We start from the raw sequence: 22,949 nt of genomic DNA, 5'->3' as shown, positions 1-22,949 counted from the left end.
CCTAAAATATGGAATGACCTACCGGAGGAGATCCGCCATAATACATCCTTGGAGGCGTTCAAAAAGATGATAAAGATGGATCTCTTCTGGCGGGCCTTCCCAGACTAACTTCTAAAACTAAGATCTAGAACTACTCACCTATTCTCTGTCTCTCCTGATGGTCATTTCAGCCAAAATGGATTTGTTTCAAATCTTAGTTGCAACTTTCTGCAACTGTGTGTACTGAGTGATATTGGTATTGTTATTGCAGTTTTTGATGTTTTCCTTGTAATTTTAGCAGGAGGTCAAGGTTAGGGGATTAGGGAATATTTTATCATTGTTTGTGAAATTGTTATATTGGATTGTTGTTACCCGCCTAGATCCTCAAAAAGGAGAGGGAAGATATAAATTATTATTATTATTATTATTATTATTATTATTATTATTATTATTCCCTGTGGGCACTGTTTCAAGAGGCATTGTACCCACGGAAACCAATGCCGACTGAGTCCAAAGGCTTGATTCCTGGCTGGGATCCCTGAGCCACAGTGTTGCTCTAGCTCAGGGGTAGGCAACCCTTTTGAGCTGGGGGCCGGGTTGCTGTCCCTTAGACAACTGGGGGGCCGAAGCCAAAAAATAAATAATTAAATAATTTTAAAAAAGTAATTAAATAAATAAACCGGGACAAATGCAGGACAAAATTTTCAAATGGAGGACACTTTTTAAATAAATACATGTTTCTGAGGCTTCTATAGACAATTGCCCCACCATGCCCCTTGCACGAGACGCCAAAGGCCCCAGTGGCAATCGGCGGCAGGACCGGGCTGGGGCCGGTCCCAAGGCCTCACCGGGCCGCATCCGGGCCGCGGGCCGCAGGTTGCCTACCCCTGCTCTAGCTCGTCTCACTCTCCTGAATGATGCTAGTTATAGTCTCTTATTTGTCCTAAAAGTCCTGTTTAAGACATTTTGGTGGGTTCCATTACTTCTCTACCCCTTTAAGTCTTCCCTCAAGATCCAGCTTTTCCATAAAGTCTTTGATTCAGTCCATCTCCACTCAGAACACAGTCTTAACTCTGCAAAATGGTGCCTGTTTCGCTCCATCCCTCGTGCCTCTTGATTCTCTGTCTTTCATTTGCACACATGGAAATTTAGGCTGCAAATTCCTTGAGGCAAGGACCCTGCCTTTGTTTTGCTAATGTCATGAAGTCATCATCTACATTGTTGGTGCTGTATAACTAATAAAATATGGAAATACCCTGTATTGCAAAATCAATTCATAAAGCAGTCATTATGCCAACAGATGCAACTCACAATTGCTTTTGCATATGCGCAGCTCGGGAAGATTTGACACAAAATCATATTTTGGGGGAGGGAGAACGAAACAGTCCAATCTACTGTGTGTCCCATGACAGCGATGGTTGACTGTCAGATGATTACACTGTGCTCCAAACAGCTGTAGTTTGAAGTCCGCACAATAATAATTAGAATTATTGTTCTCCTTCATGATGAGGAACAGCGTGGAATTGGACTTTCCATTCATAACAGCTTGGCATAATTGTAGACTGCATCTTTTGATAATTATCAGTTCATGCGTACATAGATTTTTGCAGCACCAGCTATTTTCATATTTAAATTTGCTGCCTTCAAATATTTGGGTGGATTGTTAAGACCGGCTCACTCCTTGCGCATTAGCTTTCTGGGTTTTTCCTCCCTTGCAAGTTATGTTTAATATTTTGGTCAACATGATATTTTGCCCAAGGTCATCTCTGTTATCATCACTCATACAGACACAAGGGACGATGCAGGACTTTGAACATTTTATTACAAAAATATCTTGCAAGCGAAAGAAAAACAAAACAAAACTCAAAACAACCAAAAGCAAAACTTAAGGTGCAATCTGTACAAACAGTCACCTAATATATAATTTTTTTGACCCACAACAAATATATCCCAACTGCTTTATATTTTCTTCTCTCTGGTCCCATTTTCCTCCCTGCAAAACCAGGGCCAAGTGGTGAGGCTACAAAGGGTGGTCTTAAACCTCCCCTCCTCAATTTTGGGCTGGCGCTGACCAGCTAAAGCTCTTGGAATTCTCTTCCAAGCAATGGTACCATTGAACTTCCATATGCTCCCATTTACCATCACTAAGAGAAGGAGGAATAATAATGTGACATTTGGGCATAACAGAGTAGCTGATGCTAAATGCCTGCCTTGCCTAAGGGGCCAAATAAAACATCAGGAGTAAAAGACGCCACTGTAGTAGCCAAAAGGGGCAGCCATGTGGATGGCTCAAAATAGCAGTCATGGGTCAATTTCCTTCCTGCCCATTTGTAACACCTATGGAGTGTGTCAACATCCCAGTATCACAAAGATTTGCATTTTCTTGGCAGCCAGTAATGTAGAGTAAGAGCGAGGACCTGCACAGCATCCTTAGCTATATTGGCTGAAACATTTCAGATAGGAAGGAAGGACACTCAGTAGCCATTTTTGGAAGATGCTTGTCTAAGGTAACATGCGGTTTGGCTCTGATGTCCCAAGACTTAACTTCCTTCCACACATTTTGAAAAGCCAGTACTAGGAAGTAACCAGGAGGATGTGGCCAAAGGAACATCAGAAAAGATTGTATCTCACCATGGAAAACCCCCACATCTTGCAAGGTATATGCACACATACTCTATTCACATCTATCCTCTCTCATAGCAGGGCATAAATGCCTTCCCTATTGGTTTTTTAAACAATGTAAAGAGGAGGATGTGACACCCTCTGGCCTAATTTTATTTCCTTCACTCTCTTGAGATGAAAAGAGGAGCCTCTCCTGTGTCTCAAGACACATTCATGTTTGTGTCTTCCCAGAAAGAAGAGCAGGATATTATTGTACTGAACTAAATTGGACCAGCTATGCAGAGATCCAGCTGTATATTGCAGAAGACATGAAAAGGTCTAGGGAGTGTTGTCCTTTGTCTGCAAAATTTCTCTAGGGTCTACCTGCTCTGAGTTTTGAAGATCTTCTCCCTAGATCTTGAAAGCTCCTCAACTGAAAGATGGAACTAAAGGGTGGGTGGAAGATCAGTGGTAGAGCATTCGGAAGACGTCACTTTGACAACATGGTTTGTTCCCGTTTCTCTACTTCCTTTTATGCCCACAAACTGTTAGTTCCTAAACTGCATTGTAATAAAAAGGAACACACAGCCACAAAAACAAAACGAAAGAAATCAACAGCAAAAAGAAGAAGAAGAAGAAAGAGAGAGGAGTCATTTTGGTTACTGGCAGCAGGAGTCACAGCGGGTGGGTTAAGATGTCTCAGCCTTGGAGATCGGTCCGTTTAGAGCTTACTTCTTCTCCATCACGCTATACGTCTTGCTTTGCTTTTTTTTTGTGCTTTTCACACTAGTGCTAAGTACACAGTACTACACCCACTTACAAAGAACGTACACAAATACTGTTTTTTTTAGTTCTAAAAGGAGTAAACAGTTATAATGCTGAACAGTCAACACAGGTGGGATGACCACCTCTTTAGGGGGAGTCCCTTATACCCCTCTCCCATAAAGAGGTGCTCTTAAAAAAAACACGTGGCCTTCCCAAATTCATCAACCGCACTTCTGGAATGAAAAATGAGCAAGACCAAAGGAGGCAAAGATCAATCCCGTGGATTTGGCCAAGACGGAAACACTGAAAGGCAGACATGGTCCTGTCCCCCGCATAATGTGCAGGGGGAAAGGGTGGGTAGGAGACATGATCTGGGCTCCTGAAAGGTGTAAAGTCAAGGTGCAGCAGGCTGCCTAATCATCTGGATCTTGGATGGTGATGCTTGAAAAGCAAAGCCCCTTCTCCCTCAATCAGTGATGGGTAGGAGTGTCTGGCTCTCTACTCCACCACTCTATCAGCAGCTCCTCAAGAGGCCCCCTTGCCTCTTCCCTTCATAGTCATTGCCCAGCTATCATGAATTGCTCCTCCCTGTAGTCACAGCATAGTGCCCTCTGGTTTGTGTTACTGCAGATTTGTGAGTAGTGGGGGGCGGGGTGGGGGCGGGGAGAACAAAACAAAACGGCTGCCACACTAAAACAAATGCACACGCACACCAGACCAGGATGGAGTCTAAGTAGAGTAGCAGGTCCAAGAGGGAGGAAGCTTTCTAGTTTTGCAGCTATTGTGGTGCAACGGTAGAGGAAAGGAATGGGTAGGGGTGCTATACTGGAGAACTACGACTGGCTTTTGGGGTACGGTCTTCTCAGACCATGCAAGCTGCCTTGGGTTTGATGGTTGGTGGTGGAAGATTACCTCTTAGAAAAATACACTCTCACAGGCACATGGACATACAGAGGAATTATGTACTGTAGATCTTATATACTCTTACTATAGTTGCATCCCCATTTAGCTAGATTTGGGTCCAGAAGGTGATGAAGAGCAAAATGGAAGCATAGACCTTAGATTTTATTACTAAGGTTGTTTCCTTATTTAGCCAGATTTGGGAGAGTGTCAGAAAATAGATGAAGAGGGAAATGGAAGGAAAGACATTAGATTTTATTACTAAGGTTTCCTCCTCATTTAGCCAGATCTGGGAGAGGGTCAAGAAATAGGTAAGAGGAAAATGGAAAAGACAGGCGCTGGCATGATTCCTCAACATGATCTCTAATATTCTAAGGCCCGAGCCTATACCAGAGCCTTTAATGTGTGTACAAGGCCCCCAACACTAGGAACATTTAGGGATGAATTTAAACAACCCAAATTAAAACCAAAAAGGGGGGCATGGAGGTCAACAAATCTAAATGGTTTCTACAGATTTGGCTTTGCCAGCGAGAGATGGGGAAAGGGATAATCTGGAACAAGTCGCTGTATCTCGAAGAGGCACTGTCCCAAGACATATTGTCAAGGGGAAGAAAAGAACTTATCTGTGGACAACAGCAATATAAAGTGAAACAGACATAATCATGGTCACGGGATCCACTTCCTAGGGAAGCTGGAAAAGGACCATTTCTTTCTCCCACATTATCATGATCTCTGATCAAGCATCTTCATAGGGATGGTGTCCAATAGCTTCTACTCCACACAGCTAGATGGGGCTGCCGGTGTAGTTTTGCTCTGGAGAAGGCGTCTCAAGGTGATGGTAGCAGAGAGGACACAGTTGTCTTGAAAGGAAATGGGGAGAAGGCCTCCAGCAGGAAGAGCTGAAGATGACATCCCACCTGCCTATGAGTGACCACTTGCCATCGTGCAGCTCTGGCTCTGTGCAGTGGTGGATGAACTAAAAGAAGAGTTATCGTTCCAGTGATAAAAGCTGTGTTAGATCCTTAGTTGGTCTAGGCCTCTTCCATCTACCTAGAAAGCAGGGGATGAAGAGGCACCATGAACTAGCCCAAATACCAGGATGCAATTGTGTGTAGCACCGATTAGTTTCCTTCCTTGACCTTGGCTACGTACATTAAGTTCCACTTAAAAGAAGTTGTAGGAACCACACCAGGCAAATCCCTCCACTCCTCCATTGAGAACCAGAATGAGACCAAGGCCAAGAATCCAAGCCCAGCCAGGAGGCATCCAACAACCCTGCAAGAGGGTCGGGAAGCCACGGACAGCCAGCGACCATTGCCAGGGATCACTTGCTCTGTACCTGCACGCTGGCATATTCTGAGCTGGCTTCCTCTGGCTTCGGGGCAGGTCTCTTGGGTGCTTTGCTTAGGTGAACCATGTCTAAGTCTGCATAGGTAACATTCTCATCATTGGCAGGAGGCTTGGCAGCCTGGATGCTGGCATACTCAGACTGCTGGCTAATTTCAACCACTTGGCGGGGGCTCTTCTGGGGGGCCTTCTCAAAGTTCAAGTCCGCATATGTGACATTGTTGGGATCAGGTTCCTGAAAGGAAAGAGAGAAGATGGTGAGCAAGAGAACATCAGTAAAATTTTATTGTCAAATGGAGTGGTGGGGAGAGCCAACAGAGGATCATGGAAGGCTATAGCCTCTCTGGTCATTGCCCAACTTTCCCTCCACACAATGCCATCCAGAGGGTGGATGGATAGAGCCAAGAAAGGTTTGTGGCTCTTTTTCTCCACCATTTTGAAGTCATGTGGAGGGTGAGCATGGAGAGACCCAAGTGAATTTTGAGAAGGACTACAATCTTCCTGGTCACCCCTTGGCTTCTCTACACTCCTATTGTTACTTAGAGGGCAGACAGGGAGAGCCAAGAGAGCATTATGGAAGACTATAGCCTCCCTAATAATCAACCAGCTTATATCCTCCCAATACTGTGAAAAAGATGGATGGGTGGGAGCCAAAAAAAGTTCATGGAAGGCTCGTCCCACCCCCACCTTAGTGATATCACATGGGGTGAGAGAATTCAAAGAAATACCCATGTTAGTCTGTAGAATCAGTATGTAGAGATATCTTGTAGCACCTCTGAGACTAACTGAAAGAAAGAAGTTGGCAGCATGAGGTTTCGTGGAGTTCAGTCTACTTCCTCAGGAAGTAGACTTAAATCTAGGAGAGGAAGTAGGCTGAAGTCTAGGAAAGCTCATGCTGGCAACTTCTTTCTTTTAGTTAGTCTCAAAGGTGCTACAAGATCTCTCTTCATATGGAATGGGAGAGTGGAGGAGCCCTCCAGATGCTGTTGGACTGCGACTCCCAACATTCCTCATCATTGGCTGTGCTGACTGGGGCTGCTGAATGCTGCAGTCCAACAGCATCTCAAGGTCCACATGATCCCCACTTCTGCTGTAATTGAAATATGGGTCGAAATACATTTGCTAACCTCAGCTTGAGGAAGCACATTAAACAAACTGATGTCAACACTTATGTATGTAACTTCCACTGGCTGAATGGGTCTACTCTAGCTGGGGGCCAGGAACTGGATTAAACCATACATTCTTTCCCTATCTCCCTCCCTTTCCTTTGCTATCTCCCGTGTCATGGATTTCAGTTTATAATTTCTTCAGGCCAAGGATCTCTTCTAATATTACTTTGGAAAGCGTACCGCACACATATAATTATAATTATTTTTTTTTACTACTAAGGAATCTTTACCTGCTCTTTTATTCCAATACCCTACATTTTTTCTCAATTTTTAGTATGTTGATTATTTTAAAGTTGTATGCTGTCAGCTAGAAAGAAGCAAAATTAACTAAATGGCAAAACAGAATTTTCTTAACCAGCAGGTAAATACACTTTTAAAAGTAAAGAGGAAATCTAAATGGCAGAGGGATGAATTACTAGTCTTTCTCCATGACATGCTAGCTTTCTAAGTGAAAGGAGATTTGCATCCACAGTTTCCTCTGTGGATTTTATTGGATGATCTTCAGTTTCTGCTTCTTTTGCCAAAGAGTAGTGCAAAAGAAAATAAAGGAAAACTTAACTGGTGGTATTGAAGGGATGGTGGGCAGCTGGTATAAATTCAGAATAATTTCACAGATACAGAACATTGTGTCTATAGGAAGGAGGAACATCCTTCTGGGTTCTTGGCAGCTTAGGCGGAGTCACAGATATCATCCCTCCATTGTCCCAAAAGAGTGACATCTTCCCCGTCCAAGGGACAGCTGCCTACCTACGTGAGCGGCTACGCTGGCTGCGAGAAAACAGCGACGTACAGGGCGGAGGGAGCCGGTTTGCTCAGCAATATCACACAATTGCCCCACACAAAAGACAACCTCTAAAAATAAAACGTGCTAGGCTGCTGTGCAGCTGGGCCTTTTCATAAGCAAGGCACATTTTTTGCAAGGGAACAAAAGAGAAAGATGAAGCAAATACCACAACAGCGACAACAAAGTTGCAGCCGGTGGTCTTATCTGAAAGGGTGAACCAAGACCCATCTTCCTTGTCTCATTTAAAAGGATCCCATCCCAGGCAGAATCCAAGGGTGGTGAGTGGCACCTTCCACGTCAGGGTGGTGGTGAATCCACTCAGGGGTTTACTATGAACTTTAAAGGAACTAACCATGGTTGTGAAACCCTCTCCAGCATTATGTTCAGCACCTTGGATGTCTCCTCCCAAGTTTGGACTAGCAATTGGAGCAGATTCAGTAATCCATTGGTGTGGTGACCTTTACCCACCACTGAGACATAAATAAAGCATGCTTCTAGCCCTTATCATTAAAGGATGAAAGTATCAAAGTTCTAGTGAATCTCAGAAAGCGAGGTGGAGGAGGGCTAGAAGGTAGGTATAGTACCATTTCCTAGAATGGACTGTGCATGACTTTGCATACAAAATCAGTTTTAAGAAGTATTTTGTCGTGTAAGGCATTGCAAAGCCACCACTGAAAAGATTGGTTACAGTCCATGTTTCAAACCTCTCATTTTTAAGTCACTCATTGCACAACGTACTGTTACCTGTCACTTTGAAAACCAAAACCAAAACCTTAGTTCTTTTGAGACCAGAATAACACCTCCCATAATGTTGTTTCCGATCATTACTGTAAGCTGCTTTGAGTCCCATTTCGGAGAAAAGCGGGACATAAATCGATTACAGTAGGACCCTGTATTATGTGAGTTCATATTCACATATGAACTCATGCATGTTTTGGTTATATGCGAAGACCTGTGAGTCCCTTGTTAGTCACATTTGCCAGAGGTCAACCTCTGGCAGAAGCATTCCACAGAATGGAACAGGAGGACCTAGAAAATGCCTGGAGAGAACATTTCTCTAGGCATTTCTTGCTCCTCCAGTGTGACTCTATAGTCAATGGCTGATGGAAGCATACCATGGAATTTCACTGGAAGATGGAGGAAACGCCTAGAGAAAATACTTTGGCATTCATTTCAGGTAAGAGAAATAATGTTCCAGATTTTATGTGAGATTCATTAGATGTCCCAGAATGGATGCATTGCATAATATGGGGTCCTAATGTAAATAAATTAGTTCGTTTTGGAATAAAATTTGAAATGTAGTTTTGTTATGCTGTCATTACAAAGAAAAAAGCAAGAAAGTGGGCAATGAAAATGAACAATGTTGCTTGCACTGCATTACATCTAAGCCAGGGATGGGCACCTAGGGGAAAGTGGGGGGGGGGGGGGCACAGTGCCTCTCCCCGGTGATTTTGGAGGGCTGCCCATGATTTTTGCCTCCAAATGTCATCTGAGCATATGGGGATTTTTTTTTGCCATGTTCCTTTGGGCCATTTTTGGCTCAGGAGAGAACATTTTTCATAAGATGATGTAAAGAGAAGTCACTTCTTGTTCTAGGTTTGTTGAATAACAGTGTCTATGTCTTAGGGAATAAACGCTTGCATAAGTCCGCCAGGCTCAGGAGGGACTCATATGAATGCATGAAGTTGCCTTATAGACTTAGGTCTAAAACATACTGCAGAAATAATCCAGTATGAGACGGCTTTAGCTGCCCAGGCTCAATGCTAGGGAATTCTGGGAACTGTAGTTTTATGAGACGTTTAGCCTTCTCTGTCAAAGAGCTCTGGTGCCACAATAAACTACAATTCCCAGGATTTCTTAGCACTGAGCCCAGGCAGTTAAAGCAGTCTCAAACTGGATTATTTCTACAGTGTCTTTTTGAACAGAGTCGCAGGATCAGTCCATCTACCACAGAGATGGGAAAAGGGTGCCATGTGGGCTGCATATGGCTCACAAAAACCATTTAGAGGCCCCAAAGGGGCTCTCACCCTCCCAATTTTTAATTTTTGCCTCTAAAATGTCAAATACTGCTTCCCTTAGCCTTGGTGAGGACTTTTTTTAACGCATAAAACCATAGCTTAGTATGTCCCTTGAGAGACCCTCTAACCATCAGCATTTAGAGGGCAAGCCCACTGAGATCAGATCTTGGAGGGCAAGACTAGAAATAAGGGCCATTCTGGGGTGCATCTACACTGTAGAAATAATGCAGCTTGACACCACTTGAAGTGCTGTAGCGCCATTCTATGGAATCCTAGGATTTGTAGTTTTACAGGGTTTTAGCCTTCTCAGCAAAAGAGTACTGGTGCTTCACAAGACTACAAATCCTAGGATTCTGTAGGATGAAGCCATGACAGTTAAAGTGGTAGAATCCAATGACATAGCCATGCTAGTCTGTAGAATCAGTATGTAGCGGGTTCTTGTAGCACCTTTGAGACTAGCTGAAAGAAAGAAGTTGGCAGCATGAGCTTTCATAGACTTCAGTCTTCTACAAAAGTTCATGCTGCCAATTTCTTTCTTTCAGTTAGACTCAAAGGTGCTACAAGATCTCTCTACATACAGTTAAAGTGGTGTCATGCTGCATAACAAAAGTGACCCTTCCTAGTAGGGTGTTCCTGACAGGGAGTGAACATATACTACACAGTTCCTGTTCTTTGGCACCTCAACGGTGTAAACTAGAGCTCTCTGGCAGAGAATGCTAAGCAATTCACCAAACCACAAATCCCAGGATTTTACAAGATGATGATGGCCTAGTGTGGACTTGTTGTTGTGTGCCTTCAAATTGTTTCCAAAATATGGTGTCCATAAGGCAAACCTATCACGGGGTTTTCCTGGCAAGATTTGCTCAGGGGAGGTTTTCCATTATTTTCCCCTGAGGCTGAGAGAGTCTGACCTGCCCAAGGTTGCCCAGTGGCCAAACTGGGATTCGAATCATGGTCTCCATGGTTCAGTGCTCAAATCACTATGCCACTAGTGTGGATTACTTGAGATTAAGCAAATGTTTGTTATTATTATGACCTCTGCAGCCTAAGAAATTTAGCACAATGTACCTGATTCGTCACTCCAGAAGTCTTCTCAGATTCATGTAGCCTAAAACAATGACAAAAAAACATAAAATCACCAAAAGAAAAAGCAAGCCTAATACTATTGCACCTTTCTCTCTCATACACCTTAAAATATGTACCTTGGTGACGGCTGCTTGTTAGGCTGTGCCAAGACCTCTTGTGTGGGATCACTATAAGTCCCCCTTTATCACTCAGCCATGTTTCCCTCCCAAGTGGATTTTCCCCAAATTCTCAATTCCAAAAAGCCATATGGCCTTCAGACCCCACCATGCTGTCTGCAAACAGTAAAGGGGCACAGACAAACTAAATGGTTGGCATTCAAATCACTGGCATTCGAAGATCACTCTTTTGTGGAAAAGGGTACTTTCCCAACTTATACCTGTCAAGCTTAGGAAGAACCACTTTTGCAAGTTCTTCTGCTGGAATGTGGACAATGTATCTTTTTTGGACTACAACTCCCAAAATCCACCACACACCTGCTGCTCCTTCAAGATACAGTCAGCCTTCTGTATCTATGGATTCTTTATCCATTGATTTAACCATCCACAGTTTGAAAACATTGTAAATCTACAGCGCTATATAAATAAAGCATAATAATAATAATAATAATAATAATAATAATAATAATAATAAATCCAAAAAGAAAACTTTGATTTTGCCATTTTATACAAGGGACACAATTTTACTATGCTACTGTATTTGATGGGACTTGAACATCTACAGATTTTGGTAACCAAACCCCAGCAGATATCAAGGGTATCATTGTACTTTCCCCTTTTATGAATGAAAGGAACAACTCATTTTCTGTGCATGGAAGATGTGTGGATTTCAATATTTTAGCATTCTGGATATCTCTTGTAATTCCTTTCCTTCCTTCCTGGACTCATTTAGAGAATAGGGAATTGGACATAGGTCAGGAAAGCTGAGCTCAACCCACTGTCTCTGCTCTCTCCTTCTTTGTTAGCCTAACCTACCTCACAGGGTTGTGGTGAGGGCAAAATGAGGTGGATGGGAAGAAGAAACAGTGTGTCCTGCTCTGAGATGTTTTAATTTTAATATGGCTTTCAATTGACTGGTGTTGCCTGACTTTTTGTCGGCTCTTCCGTCTGCCTTTTTATACAACGGTCTTATTGCTTATTATATTACATGGTGTTTGTTGTCTTTTACATGAAAACACGGACTATAAAATTAACAAGAAAATAAATAACAGCCGCATCATTTTTATTGTCGTCCCGTTAAGTGGCAGGAGGGCACATTTGCAATTAAACTCCCCCTTGACAAATGGCAGGCAATAAATCTTAATCAGTCTAAGGCATGATGTTTTAGAATCGGGATCCATGTGACTAACCAACAGGAACCTACAATAAAAGATTTAAAGAAAAGAAAAGACATGGTGACTAACAATCTGAAAGTGTAAAACAATGGCTGAGATCCTGATTGTGTCATTTTTGTTGCTGTGCGTCTTCCAAGTTGTTTCTGACTTATGATGACCCTAAGTCTACGATCCCATCATGGGGTTTTCTTGGCAAGTTTCTTGACAACTGGATTGCCATAGCCATCATCTGAGGCTGTGAGAGTGTGACTGGCCTAAGCTCACCCAGTGGGTTTCCCTGGCCAAGCTGAGATTTGAAACCCTGGCCTCCAGGCTCATAGGCCAATGTGTAAACCACTACACCACGCTGGCTCTCAATTATGACTTACACAGGAGTTAGTCCCTATGAAAGAGGCTGGACATTGTTGTCCAAGACAGCACATTCATGTTCGGTACAAAGTTTGGAAGCTGAGTTGCACATATGCAGCTCCTCTGTGGGCAGATGCACATTATGATTGCCATTCTGCTAGTGAAATGCACAAATGTAAATGCACTATGCATGCAGGGTGAATTATTAGGCACAGCGCAACCTAGACATTCTGCTGACAGTAGCAGAGGCAGAGTTGCACATAAAGCAATGTGGGACATTGCAGTTTTCCACTGCACACTATGCACTGCACTTGTACATTGATGTTTCACACTGGAGTTGCACCCTGTGCATTGTGAAACACCACCCATTCTCTGGCAGCTGCCACACTGTAGAATTAATTCAGTTTGGCACCACTTTAACTGTCCATCCTATGGAAATCCTGGGATTTGTATTTTTACAAGGTCTTCAGCCTTCCCTACCAAAGAGTGCTGTGCCTCATCAAACTACAAATCCCAGGATTCTGCAGGATGGAGTCATGGCAGTTACAATGGCATCAAACTGCTTTACCTCTACAGTGTAGATGCACTCTTTGTTTATGAAAGCATATGCTACCAACTTTTTTCTTTCAGTTAGTCTTAATGGCGCTTCAAGATCCCTTTGCATTCTGATCTAGACTAACACGGCTATGGAGTGTATCACACAGACGGATCCCGTGCAGAAACTTGATTTAGAGTGAAAACCCCCCACAAAAGCGGCTTATTTTTCACACAACGTTCAAGGTTAATCCAAACAGAAACTAGAAATGACCTGCAAAAGCAGGTAGCTTTTCACACAAAATTTGTGTCAATGAGAAATAACGCGACATTAAACCGAGTGCAAAGTTGACAAAACCCATTCCTTTTTACTTTGGGAACTTTCCGAAAGTAAAAAGGAGTGTGTTTTGTTGACTTTGCATTTGAATTAATGTTGTGTTATTTCTCGTTGACACCGCATCTGAAAAACCACCCGCAAAAGTGGATTTTAAAATCCCATTTCTGCATGGGATTTAACTAATTTGCCTCCAATTTGGCTCTGTGTGATAAAGTCCTATGTCTTTGAATCCTACACTGGAATTCTGCTTAGACATGATGGCAGTACAATATAACTCCATCAGCAGATATTTACGCCACGCAGAAGCAAAGTAGGATCTCAGTTTAGGTTGTGCACTGGGCTATGCATCCAATGTTGTCATTCAACACAAGGGCTTTGTAACATAATAAACGCATAACTCTGGAGAGTCATGCTACACAACCCCGATACAGGACCCTGGTGAATAAGAAAAATATAAAAGACAGCACAAAGCCCAGGACAAGAGAAAGACAGAAGTCTTGGGATAGTAGTGATGGTGGGAGGGAACCCAGGAGATCAGCAGCAAAATAGAGAAAGAAAGCCAGACAACAAAATAATAAGTCTCTGGAGCAAACATTTCTTAGGTTTCAAAACCAACAAGAAGGTAACCTTGCTTAAAGGCTTTCTTTAAAAATCTCCATGGTGGCTACTTCTCAAATACCTTCAGCAGCCCTGGTTGAATGTCAGCCTCTGATAACGTGTTGAAAATGGATTTGTTTAATACAGGGATAGAAATGATGTGTTTCTCTAGACTAGAGAGTCATCCTCAGCTAAAGAAGACCCAGTGAATCAGGAGCATTTAAATAAGTACCGGTTAAGTGTGTCCTTTATTCTAAAGGGTGCCCCCTATTTGTGGGCTAGAAAGTATGTCCTTTTATATAGACAGAACAAGATCCCCAAAAAATAAAATCAAATAAACATCCTGTATTTTTGAATGTGGGCCCTTCATAAAGACTGAAATATGTACATTGTGTAATTTACAAATGTGGAAAATGGGTCAATTTTGCAGAGAAAGACATAGCGGAAATCAATATTTTCACTTGGTGTTTAGGATGAATACGAATTCATTGATAGCTACTTCCTCGCTGTCAATTGTGTCCATCATTAATTCTGACTGCCTCTTATTTTGAATATCTGGCAACACTTGTGTTGGTATCAGTTGGTTTAATATTGACATCCAATTGAGCTCAACAATTTGATTTAGGTCCGTATCTCAGTTACAGCAGGCTGTAGATTGCAAGGCTCTAGATGTTATTGGACTGCAATTTCCAGTTGTCTGAGAAGCCAACGGAAACAATGGTGAAGGAAGGTGGGACTTACAGTCCAAAAACCTCTGGAGAGCTACATGATTCCTACCTCTGGTTTCTTGTTTTGGCTGAAAAACATCAGCTGATAGCTGTGGTCCTACTTTATGCTTAGCTTCAACTGCTGGGCTAGGTGGGGAAGATGGGAGTTGCAGTCCAACAAAGTTGGAGAATTAGGACAAGGGAAAGCCACTCTAGCTATTACACCATGCCCCCTCCCTCCAATCAGTAAGTATCCCAATACTTAACATGCTCAGACTTACCTTACGGAGGTAGGGTCTTTACCTGCAGAGGAGAAAAGATATCATCACATTAATTGGAATACTATTTTCCCCTGACCTTCAGGAAATTCCTAGGTTCCTTCCAAGACATTTGAGAGAGGAAAATCCCTCTGCAAGTCTTCAGCATTTTTCCTACCAAAGAACAATTGTTCTTAACATTTTTTTTTTTTTGGGGGGGGGGGAGGTGTCACTAAAAATCCGATAAAATGTGTGGAACTCCTCCTCTGAAAAAAATGTTATTTAAACCCAATTTCAGAGGTTGGAAAGCTACTTTTTAAAAAGCAATTTGTTCCATTATTGTTTAATGTTTAAGAGTGCCTCTACACTGTAGAAATAATGCAGTGTAACACCACTTTAAGTGCCATAGCTCCATCCTATAGAACCCTTTAGCCTTCCCTGCCAAAAACTACAAATCCAAGGATTCTGTAAGACGGAGCTATGACCGTTAAAGTGTTATCAAATTGTATTATTTCCACAGTGTAGATGCACCCTAAAAATAACCTCCTTTGGTTATTCATTAGAATGATGAAAACAATGAACTTGTGCTGCCTGTGGCACTACTCATTAATTTTCCTTTTGTTGTAATACTCATTACTTTTCCATTGTCTTCTGTTAGATTTTGGGGGAATAACCCCATAGAGCTGATAAGAGAATGACATAAAACATGAAAAGCATTCTGGGTAAATGCCTATAAAAAGGATCTTTAAAAGTAACTTTTGAAACTCTTACTAGGAACTATATTACTCAGCGTTAACTCTTTAACAATAAGCTTTAACTCTTTACATTAGTTTTGGAATGTGGCCTCACTGCACCCTTTGTTACTCCCCCAATAATGCAATACTGGTAACTATATCAGTTGTAACTTGACAAGCTCTGCACAATTTTCAAAGCAACAGAGAGGAAATCAAAGGAGAAAAAATAATCTTTTTGTACTGGCTGATGGATCCCTGAAGCCACTCTGAGTTTTAATCTGAAATTTAAAAGTGCTATTCAAGGTGTAAAATTAATCCAAAGTTACAACCTTTGTAGTTAAATTCTGAAGACTGAATGTATTCCATAACCTTCTTCTTGTTGTTGTTATGTGCCTTCAAGTTAACACCAATTTATGGCAACCCTGGAATAGGGTTTTCTTTGTCAGATTTATCCATAAGAGGTTTCTTATTGCCTTTTTCTATTTACTGGCAGCTGGGGTCTCCCATATAAATGGGGTGATAAGTCTGCTGTGGGGTAGCTATCCAAAGCGCCAACTTCTCTTTGGTATAGAGTTCAGCACCTTGGATAGAACTTATAAAGTTCAAGGGGAAACCTGTGGTGGATTCACCATCCCATTGACATCAAAGGAAGAAGCCATAGTATTCCTTGGTGGTCTCAGAGAACATACCAGGATTATCCCTGCTTAGCATTGCAAGTCAGATGACACTGGAGACATTTAAGGTCATATCATGGTGGTGTAGAGGTAGTGTTGTGTAGTGGTTTGTCTGCTGGACTAGGGCTTTAGAAGAGCCAGGTTCAAATCCTTCCTTATCCATGGAAACCCACTGAGTGACCTCTGGTAAGTCATGCCTTCTCAGCCTCAGAGCAAACCCGCTCTGTACAGATCTTGCCAAGAAAACCCTCATGATAGCTTTCCATAGGGTTGCCATAAGTTGGAAATGACTTGAAGACACACCACAATATTGTGGCGGTATTCAGCTTTTAACTGCATGGTTATTATACTGGACTTATCTTTTAAAATGCCATGTAGACTGTACTGCTACCTCTTTTGGATGAAGGGGAATTTATAATTTTTTTTAAAAAAAAGTGCTCAAGGGGTTCCTATTCAGTTACAGAATAAGGGCAGCATTTCCACACCATGCTAAGCCTCAAAATGGGACAAATAAAGGAAACACCTGAACACATACAAATAGCTACCTTTGTGATGCCTTGCTAGGACGAGGTAGATGATTGCAACCACCAACACTACAAGGAGCAGGCAAACCACTGCAACAATGATGAAGATGCTTGCTTCACCTGCAAAGAAATTGCATTCAGAGTTGTCATCCTTTCTTCCTATCTCAAATGAGGCACTCTAGGTGGTTAACAAGAAAATAAAAACCAAATGGACAATGGTTAGGATCCTGTTGGTGTTTTACATATGCATAAGTCCTCCTGCAGAAGCAATGGGACACATCTGTAGATCATCTACATTCAGTTCAAGGTTGCAGAAATGGAGTTGTGTGTATTGCATGTAAATGGAGTTGATTGTGCATGTCCATTGTGCACACAGATGGGCATTGTACACTGTGTGATGGGCAGCACATATGCAAATATGTCTGCACATTTTGTGCAACAGCTTTATCCACTAACAAGGCAATTATTATTGGGCAACTATCATGCAAGTCCACGAGGGTTAGGTTAACGCTTCATCTCCTTGATGTAGGATCTCAGCCAATATCCCAGTGAGATGAGATGAAACAAGAAGTGACAGAAGATGTAAGTTTGACTAAATAATTTTCTAGGTGGAGCAAAGACAGAGTTCACACAGGCAGCAGCTTCAAATATGACTCAAACAAACAAGCATCTTCAGAAGGGGGAAGAATATTCACAGAGACAGGACAACTTGGATATCCTAGGACTTAGTGGTCCACATCTTGGGTGCTGTGTCTTGTTCCCACCAACTCCCCCATGCATAGTCCTAGAGGCAGATGAAAGGCCCTCCCTTTATCTTACTCCCACTACCCTGGCCTCAGAGAGAGAGAAGAAGAGGCAGACACAGCTCCACCATGCCTAGCTCCAGAAGAAGATGAGGACCCTCCCTCTATTCCAACTGCCACCACCCTCGCCTCGGAAGGAGAGAAGAACTGACAGTTTCTGCTAGACTTGGGGGCTGTACAGACAGCCCCGAAGTGGTGGTCTCCAGCCACCCCTTTTACAGCCAGGTTGGGGCCATGGCAACTGCATGCTGCAGCTCCAATCTGGCCTTTCTAGGGTGCAAAGAGGAGCTGCAAAAAGCAGCTCCTTTTTGTGCCCTGGAAAGGGTGTGATAGGGTGTGATAGCTGTGGTGCTGCAGTTTTATGGTGCTCCTTCGTGCAGACGCAGTGCCAGAGGAGCACTGTGATGCCGCATGCTGTGTGGTGCAGTATATGGCATCATGCTGCCCTGGGGGCAGAGCCCAGCTGTACATCATGGAGAGGCTATGCCCCGACTCCGCCCCCAACCCGGCCCAAACTGCCAGTCTGCACAGTCCCTTGGTCCCCTTGTCCACTGCCATTCCCTTCCCCTTTTGTGTCATGTCTTTTTAGATTGTAAACCCGAAGGTAGGAAACTGTCAAATTAATAATCTGTAAGATGTCCTGTGTGGCTGAAGAGTCATGCATAAATATTCTACATAAACAAAGAAACAAACTCTGTTACAGAGGATAGCTAGAAATCAAAAAGGCCATCTCTGGATCAGAGTTGGAAGACAGGTTCTCAGTGGGTGAGAAGTAGGTTGAGAATGTACCAACTGGCCTAATATTCTGTTTGACCATTTGTTCGTTTAGATCTTCAATGTGGTACACCCTCCCCAGATGTGTTGGAAAACAACTCCCCCAAAACCCAGCCACTAGCACACCCTGGAGGGCACCATGTTGGAGAAAATATAATGACACTGATCTACATTTAATGACAGTGACATCCTCCATGTTTTCAGACAGGAGCTTTTCCAAGCTCTTCCTGGAGATTTTGGGGACAGAATCTTGGACATTCTGCATGCAAAATAGGTGTTTTAGCACTGAAGTGACAGCCTTCTCCCTTTAAGTGAAGAGGTCTGACATTCAAATGGCCATATGCTGGAACTCTTCACAACATGACAGATGCATATCCAATGCAGGCTGAGCATATAGAGTAAACAATCAGCTTACATGGACAGTCAACATGGATTGAACAGAGTGGAAGCACCAAAGCATTGAATAACACTTGCATCAACCCGCACATTCACCTGGTCCAGGAATATCGGCACTCTCATCTCCCTCAGTCTGTGCTCGAATGATCAATGTTGCTGTTTTGTTAACTGGAGGCTGAGAATTATGTCTGACCAGGCAAGCAAATACCGACAAATTCCTCTCTTCAGTTGCCTTCACGGCCAGGGAACTCTTCAGAGAGGATGTCCCATCCCAGTTCTGAGTCATGGGTTCGTCCGTTCCTATTTCACTCTTGTTGTTATTCTCAAGCCAGACCAGGGTTGTGTCATTTGGATAAAAATTTTCCACGTTGCAGGTGATGGTCACAGTGTCGTTCAGCTGGATGGGAGGCGGTGGAATGGTTTCTACTCGTATGTTAGGTGGAACTGTGCAAACAAAGCCAAAGAAATCAGTGTCAAGACCTTAAGATTCATCAAGGGAAATCTCTTTTGGATTCGAAGCAGGGCTGGATTGGGACTGAATTCTATCTGGGCTTTGGTTTATAATAGGAAATAAAAATCCAAATCTTGCTATAAGCAGCAATCCATCCTCATCTACTAAAATATCACTCAAATAACACAGGGAACAGGTAGTTATCTCTCCATATCCACAGATTCTTTATCAACCGATTCAACCATCTGTGGTTTAAATAATAATAATAATAATAATAATAATAAAACTTTAATTTATATCTTGCTTTTTGTTTCCACAATCAAAGCGGCATACAACCTTTTTAAAAAATACAATATATACAATTCCTCCCCCTTAAAAAAGGATTAAACAATTCCATCCATTAAAATTACAGACAATAAAAATCTAAAAACAATACTACAATAAAATAACAGTGGGCAGAGTCTTCGCTTGTATATGACTGTGGGGGGGGGGGGGTGAGCGTTACATGGCTGGGATCTTTTCCGGGAAGGTCTGCCGGAAGAGATCTGTCTTGACAGCTTTCTTGAAGATCTCAAGGTTGGCAATTTGATGGATCTTGTCCGGCAGGCCATTCCATAAAGTGGGAGCGTTTGTGGAAAAAGTCCTCTGGGAGGTCACCGGCAATTTGGTCTTTGTGGACTGCAACAAATTCCTCCCAGAGGATCTGAGGGTACGGGGCGGATTGTACCCAAGGAGGCAATCCCTTAAGTTTGAAAATATTCCAACACACACACACAGATACACACGTTCCAAAAACATTCCATAATTTTTTGCTATTCTATTATTAGGGACACCATTTCACTATGCCATTGTATTTAATGGGACCTGAGCATACACAGGTTTTGGTATCCAAGGGGGTTCTGGAACCAAACTCCAGTGGATACCAAGGGCCCACTGTACATAGTTGCCTTGTTTATTCTATTTCCAATCTCTGTGTCTGATTTTTTAAGTTGGGTTCACAGCCTGTTATGTATTACCAGTTGGAGTTTTGAACATCAATGGTTTTGTACTGTTGGTCAGTGTGGCATGTTCCTATTATTATTATTATTATTATTATTATTATTATTATTATTATCCAAAATCTTCTATCACGGTGTACATTATGTAATTTTACATATACTTACTGTATATACAGTGGTACCCCGGGATACGAAAGCACCGCCTTACGAAATTCCTGGGATACGAAAAAATTCCAAAGAAAAAAACTGTTCCGGGTTACGGTTTTTTTTTCGGGTTACGAAAAAATTTTTTGGTGCTTTTCGGCGCGATTTCACACGAAATCGCGGCTTTCGCTATTAGCGCCTATGGGCTATTCGGCTAGCGAAAGTTTCCGGGTTACGAAAGCGGCAGCGGAACCAATTAATTTCGTAACCCGGGGTACCACTGTACTCATGATTCTATGTATAAATCTAGAAATTTTAGTAAAAAATTGACCCCCAAAAACCTGAGTTGACGTTTCAACAGGTAAGTGCTGTATTTTAACTCTTATTTTAAAAAAGGAACCATCAAGAGTGTAATGTGTATTAAAAGCACTGATCTCCTTCTAATCTCATCCATCCAACATTTAGTGTGAGCACAAACAGCTATGGCCTGTAAATTTTGTAAGTTTTTTGGCATTTGCTTCATCCTTTAGATCTTTTGTTACCTGCCCCTAGTTTTACACTTGACTTATCTGTGGGTCATAATAAAATCCATAATTCTGGCCCCCAAACCTGCCCTTGACGTATGCATGAGATTGACTTATAGGCGGGTTCCACACTGCCAAAAAGTACATGCTCAGCACATACTAGCGTTAGGAAGGGGCATCCTTTCTGGACGCCCCTAATCCTAGTAGGTGCTGAGCACGTACAAAATGGTGGCGCCCATTCTACATGGGCACCGCCATTTTGACATCGCGGCACAGAAATGACACCGCAAGTGCGCCATTGGCGCCTTACAGCGTCATAACCGCGTCGCAAAAAGAACCTGCTTTTTGCGGGTTCTTTTTGCTGCACCAGGGAATCATGCGGTTTGTCTGCTGCGGTTCCCTGCCGCAGCAAACACCGGCGCCGGCAGACCGCCCTTTTGAGCGGTCTGTAAAGCACCATAGTTGAGTTAGATATAGTATTTATGTATTAGAGTCACTAAGAAACCCTGTTAGTGAATTGCAATGATGTGTAACAGGACACTGACAAGAATGTCCCCATGTGAATTGGGCTACTGATGTGCATCAGCACTGCCTAGCTGGTGTCCTGATGCACAATGCAATCAATGCACAATGAAACTGATATGAGCTGGGAGGGATGCACATTGGTCCTGTTGTGGATTAATCCCGTTGCTCATTGGTTACTTCACGGGCTCCTCTACATAGTAAAATAACAACAGTTCTTTACTGGACATTGACATTACACTGGCTACTCTATGCAGTAACATAATACTAGTCCTTTACTGGATATAGACATTACAGAACTGCCCAGTTCTAATTCTTGCAGATGTAAATCCACTTACGAAGATGTAAGCCCCCAACAGGATTCCAGACATCCTCCTCCTCCAGTGTTTTCTATCAGCTCTATCAGCTATTTAGTTACATCTAATTAAGTACAGTGTTCGCTCCACATCCACTGTGGTTAGGGGTGAAGGACCCCTGTGAATGTGGAAAAAACACAATTAAAAAACCACTGTTCTTTTTACCTTAGAGAACTCCTCTCTAAGACTCTCCAGGTCCTCCAGTGCAACTCTATGGCCAACATCTGCCAGATGAATCATAGAATCATACTAGAGGACCTACAGATGTCTAGAGAAGTATTTTCTCTAGGTTCTTCAGCATATCTCTATGGTCAATGTCTGTCAGAAGTTGCACTGGAGGACCTAGAGATTCCTAGAGAGAACATATTAATCAAAACCACAAATAATCTAAAGTCAAAGCCGCAAATGGGAACAGCCAACTGTATACTTAACAAAGTAACCTCTCCTGGCCTGATGCCCCCCAAACATGGCAGAGATGTCATTCATCCATGCTCTGATTGCCAACAGAAAGGATCCCCTTTCTGGGTTGTGAGGGGAGGATGTTATAAACATGGCAACAATGTCACAACTGTGACAACACAGCAATCATGAATATGGAACAGTTACCTATTCTTTGCCTAAGATCCAAAACAATTATCCAGTTTGAGACCATTTTAATTGCCCTGGCTCAGTGCTAAGGAATCTTGGGAATTGTAGTTTATTGTGGCCCCAGAGCTCTCAGACAGAGAAGGCTACATGTCCCACAAAATTACAATTCCCAGAATTCTCTAGCATCAAACCAGGGCTGTTATGGCGGTCTCAAAGTGGATTATTTCTGCAGTGTGTTTTGGACCTAAGTATACTTAATTTAGTACAGTCAGTATCTGATATTCACCGGGGTTCAGTTGTGGGACCTTCCATGGATACCAAAATCTGTGGATGCTCAAGTCTTATTAAATACAATGGAATAGTAAAACGGTATCTCTTATATAAAATGGCAAAATCAAGATTTCCTGTTTTTGGGGGGAGGCGGGGGAATTTGGAATATTTCCAAGCTGTGGATACAGTGGGACCCATGGATACAGAATCTATGGATATGGAGGGCTGCCTACAGCTGAGCAGACGTAGAATGCTGGCCATTACTACTGCTACTACTACATTGTTGTTGTTGTTATTGCCTATTGTACGGCTTCTTCTGGCAAGGTTTATTCAGCAGAGGTAGGCCAAAAGATGGTGAAAGGTGGCAAAATTATATTTTAATTCTCGAAAAAATTTTTTTAGGGGTGCAGCAGGGAGGTACAGCACCCGCCA

At 42.6% G+C, this 22,949-nt stretch overlaps 1 protein-coding gene across 3 annotated transcripts in view; it reads right to left on the bottom strand.

Annotated features, from left to right (window-relative positions):
* Positions 1-1,573: 1,573 nt before the first annotated feature.
* Positions 1,574-22,949, bottom strand: part of LOC149315491 (tyrosine-protein phosphatase non-receptor type substrate 1-like) — a 197,761-nt gene continuing 176,385 nt past the window's right edge. For all 3 annotated transcript variants that reach the window (XM_089513521.1, XM_089513520.1, XM_089513519.1), the window contains exons 5-9: positions 18,761-19,108; positions 16,713-16,811; positions 14,784-14,805; positions 10,632-10,671; positions 1,574-5,827 (exon numbers count right to left, since the gene is read on the bottom strand). In XM_089513521.1, coding sequence (XP_089369647.1) covers positions 5,570-5,827; positions 10,632-10,671; positions 14,784-14,805; positions 16,713-16,811; positions 18,761-19,108 — 767 coding nt within the window. In that variant the 3' untranslated portion in view covers positions 1,574-5,569. The remainder of the gene's footprint in view (positions 5,828-10,631; positions 10,672-14,783; positions 14,806-16,712; positions 16,812-18,760; positions 19,109-22,949) is intronic.

Source organism: Sceloporus occidentalis, unplaced genomic scaffold, assembly GCF_023333645.1.
Source record: "Sceloporus occidentalis isolate IW3139 unplaced genomic scaffold, rSceOcc1.0.p SCAF_3, whole genome shotgun sequence".
In the NCBI taxonomy this organism is placed as follows: Eukaryota; Metazoa; Chordata; class Lepidosauria; order Squamata; family Phrynosomatidae; genus Sceloporus; species Sceloporus occidentalis.
Note: the sequence above shows the minus strand (reverse complement) of the source record. Positions and strands in the feature narration are given on the sequence as shown.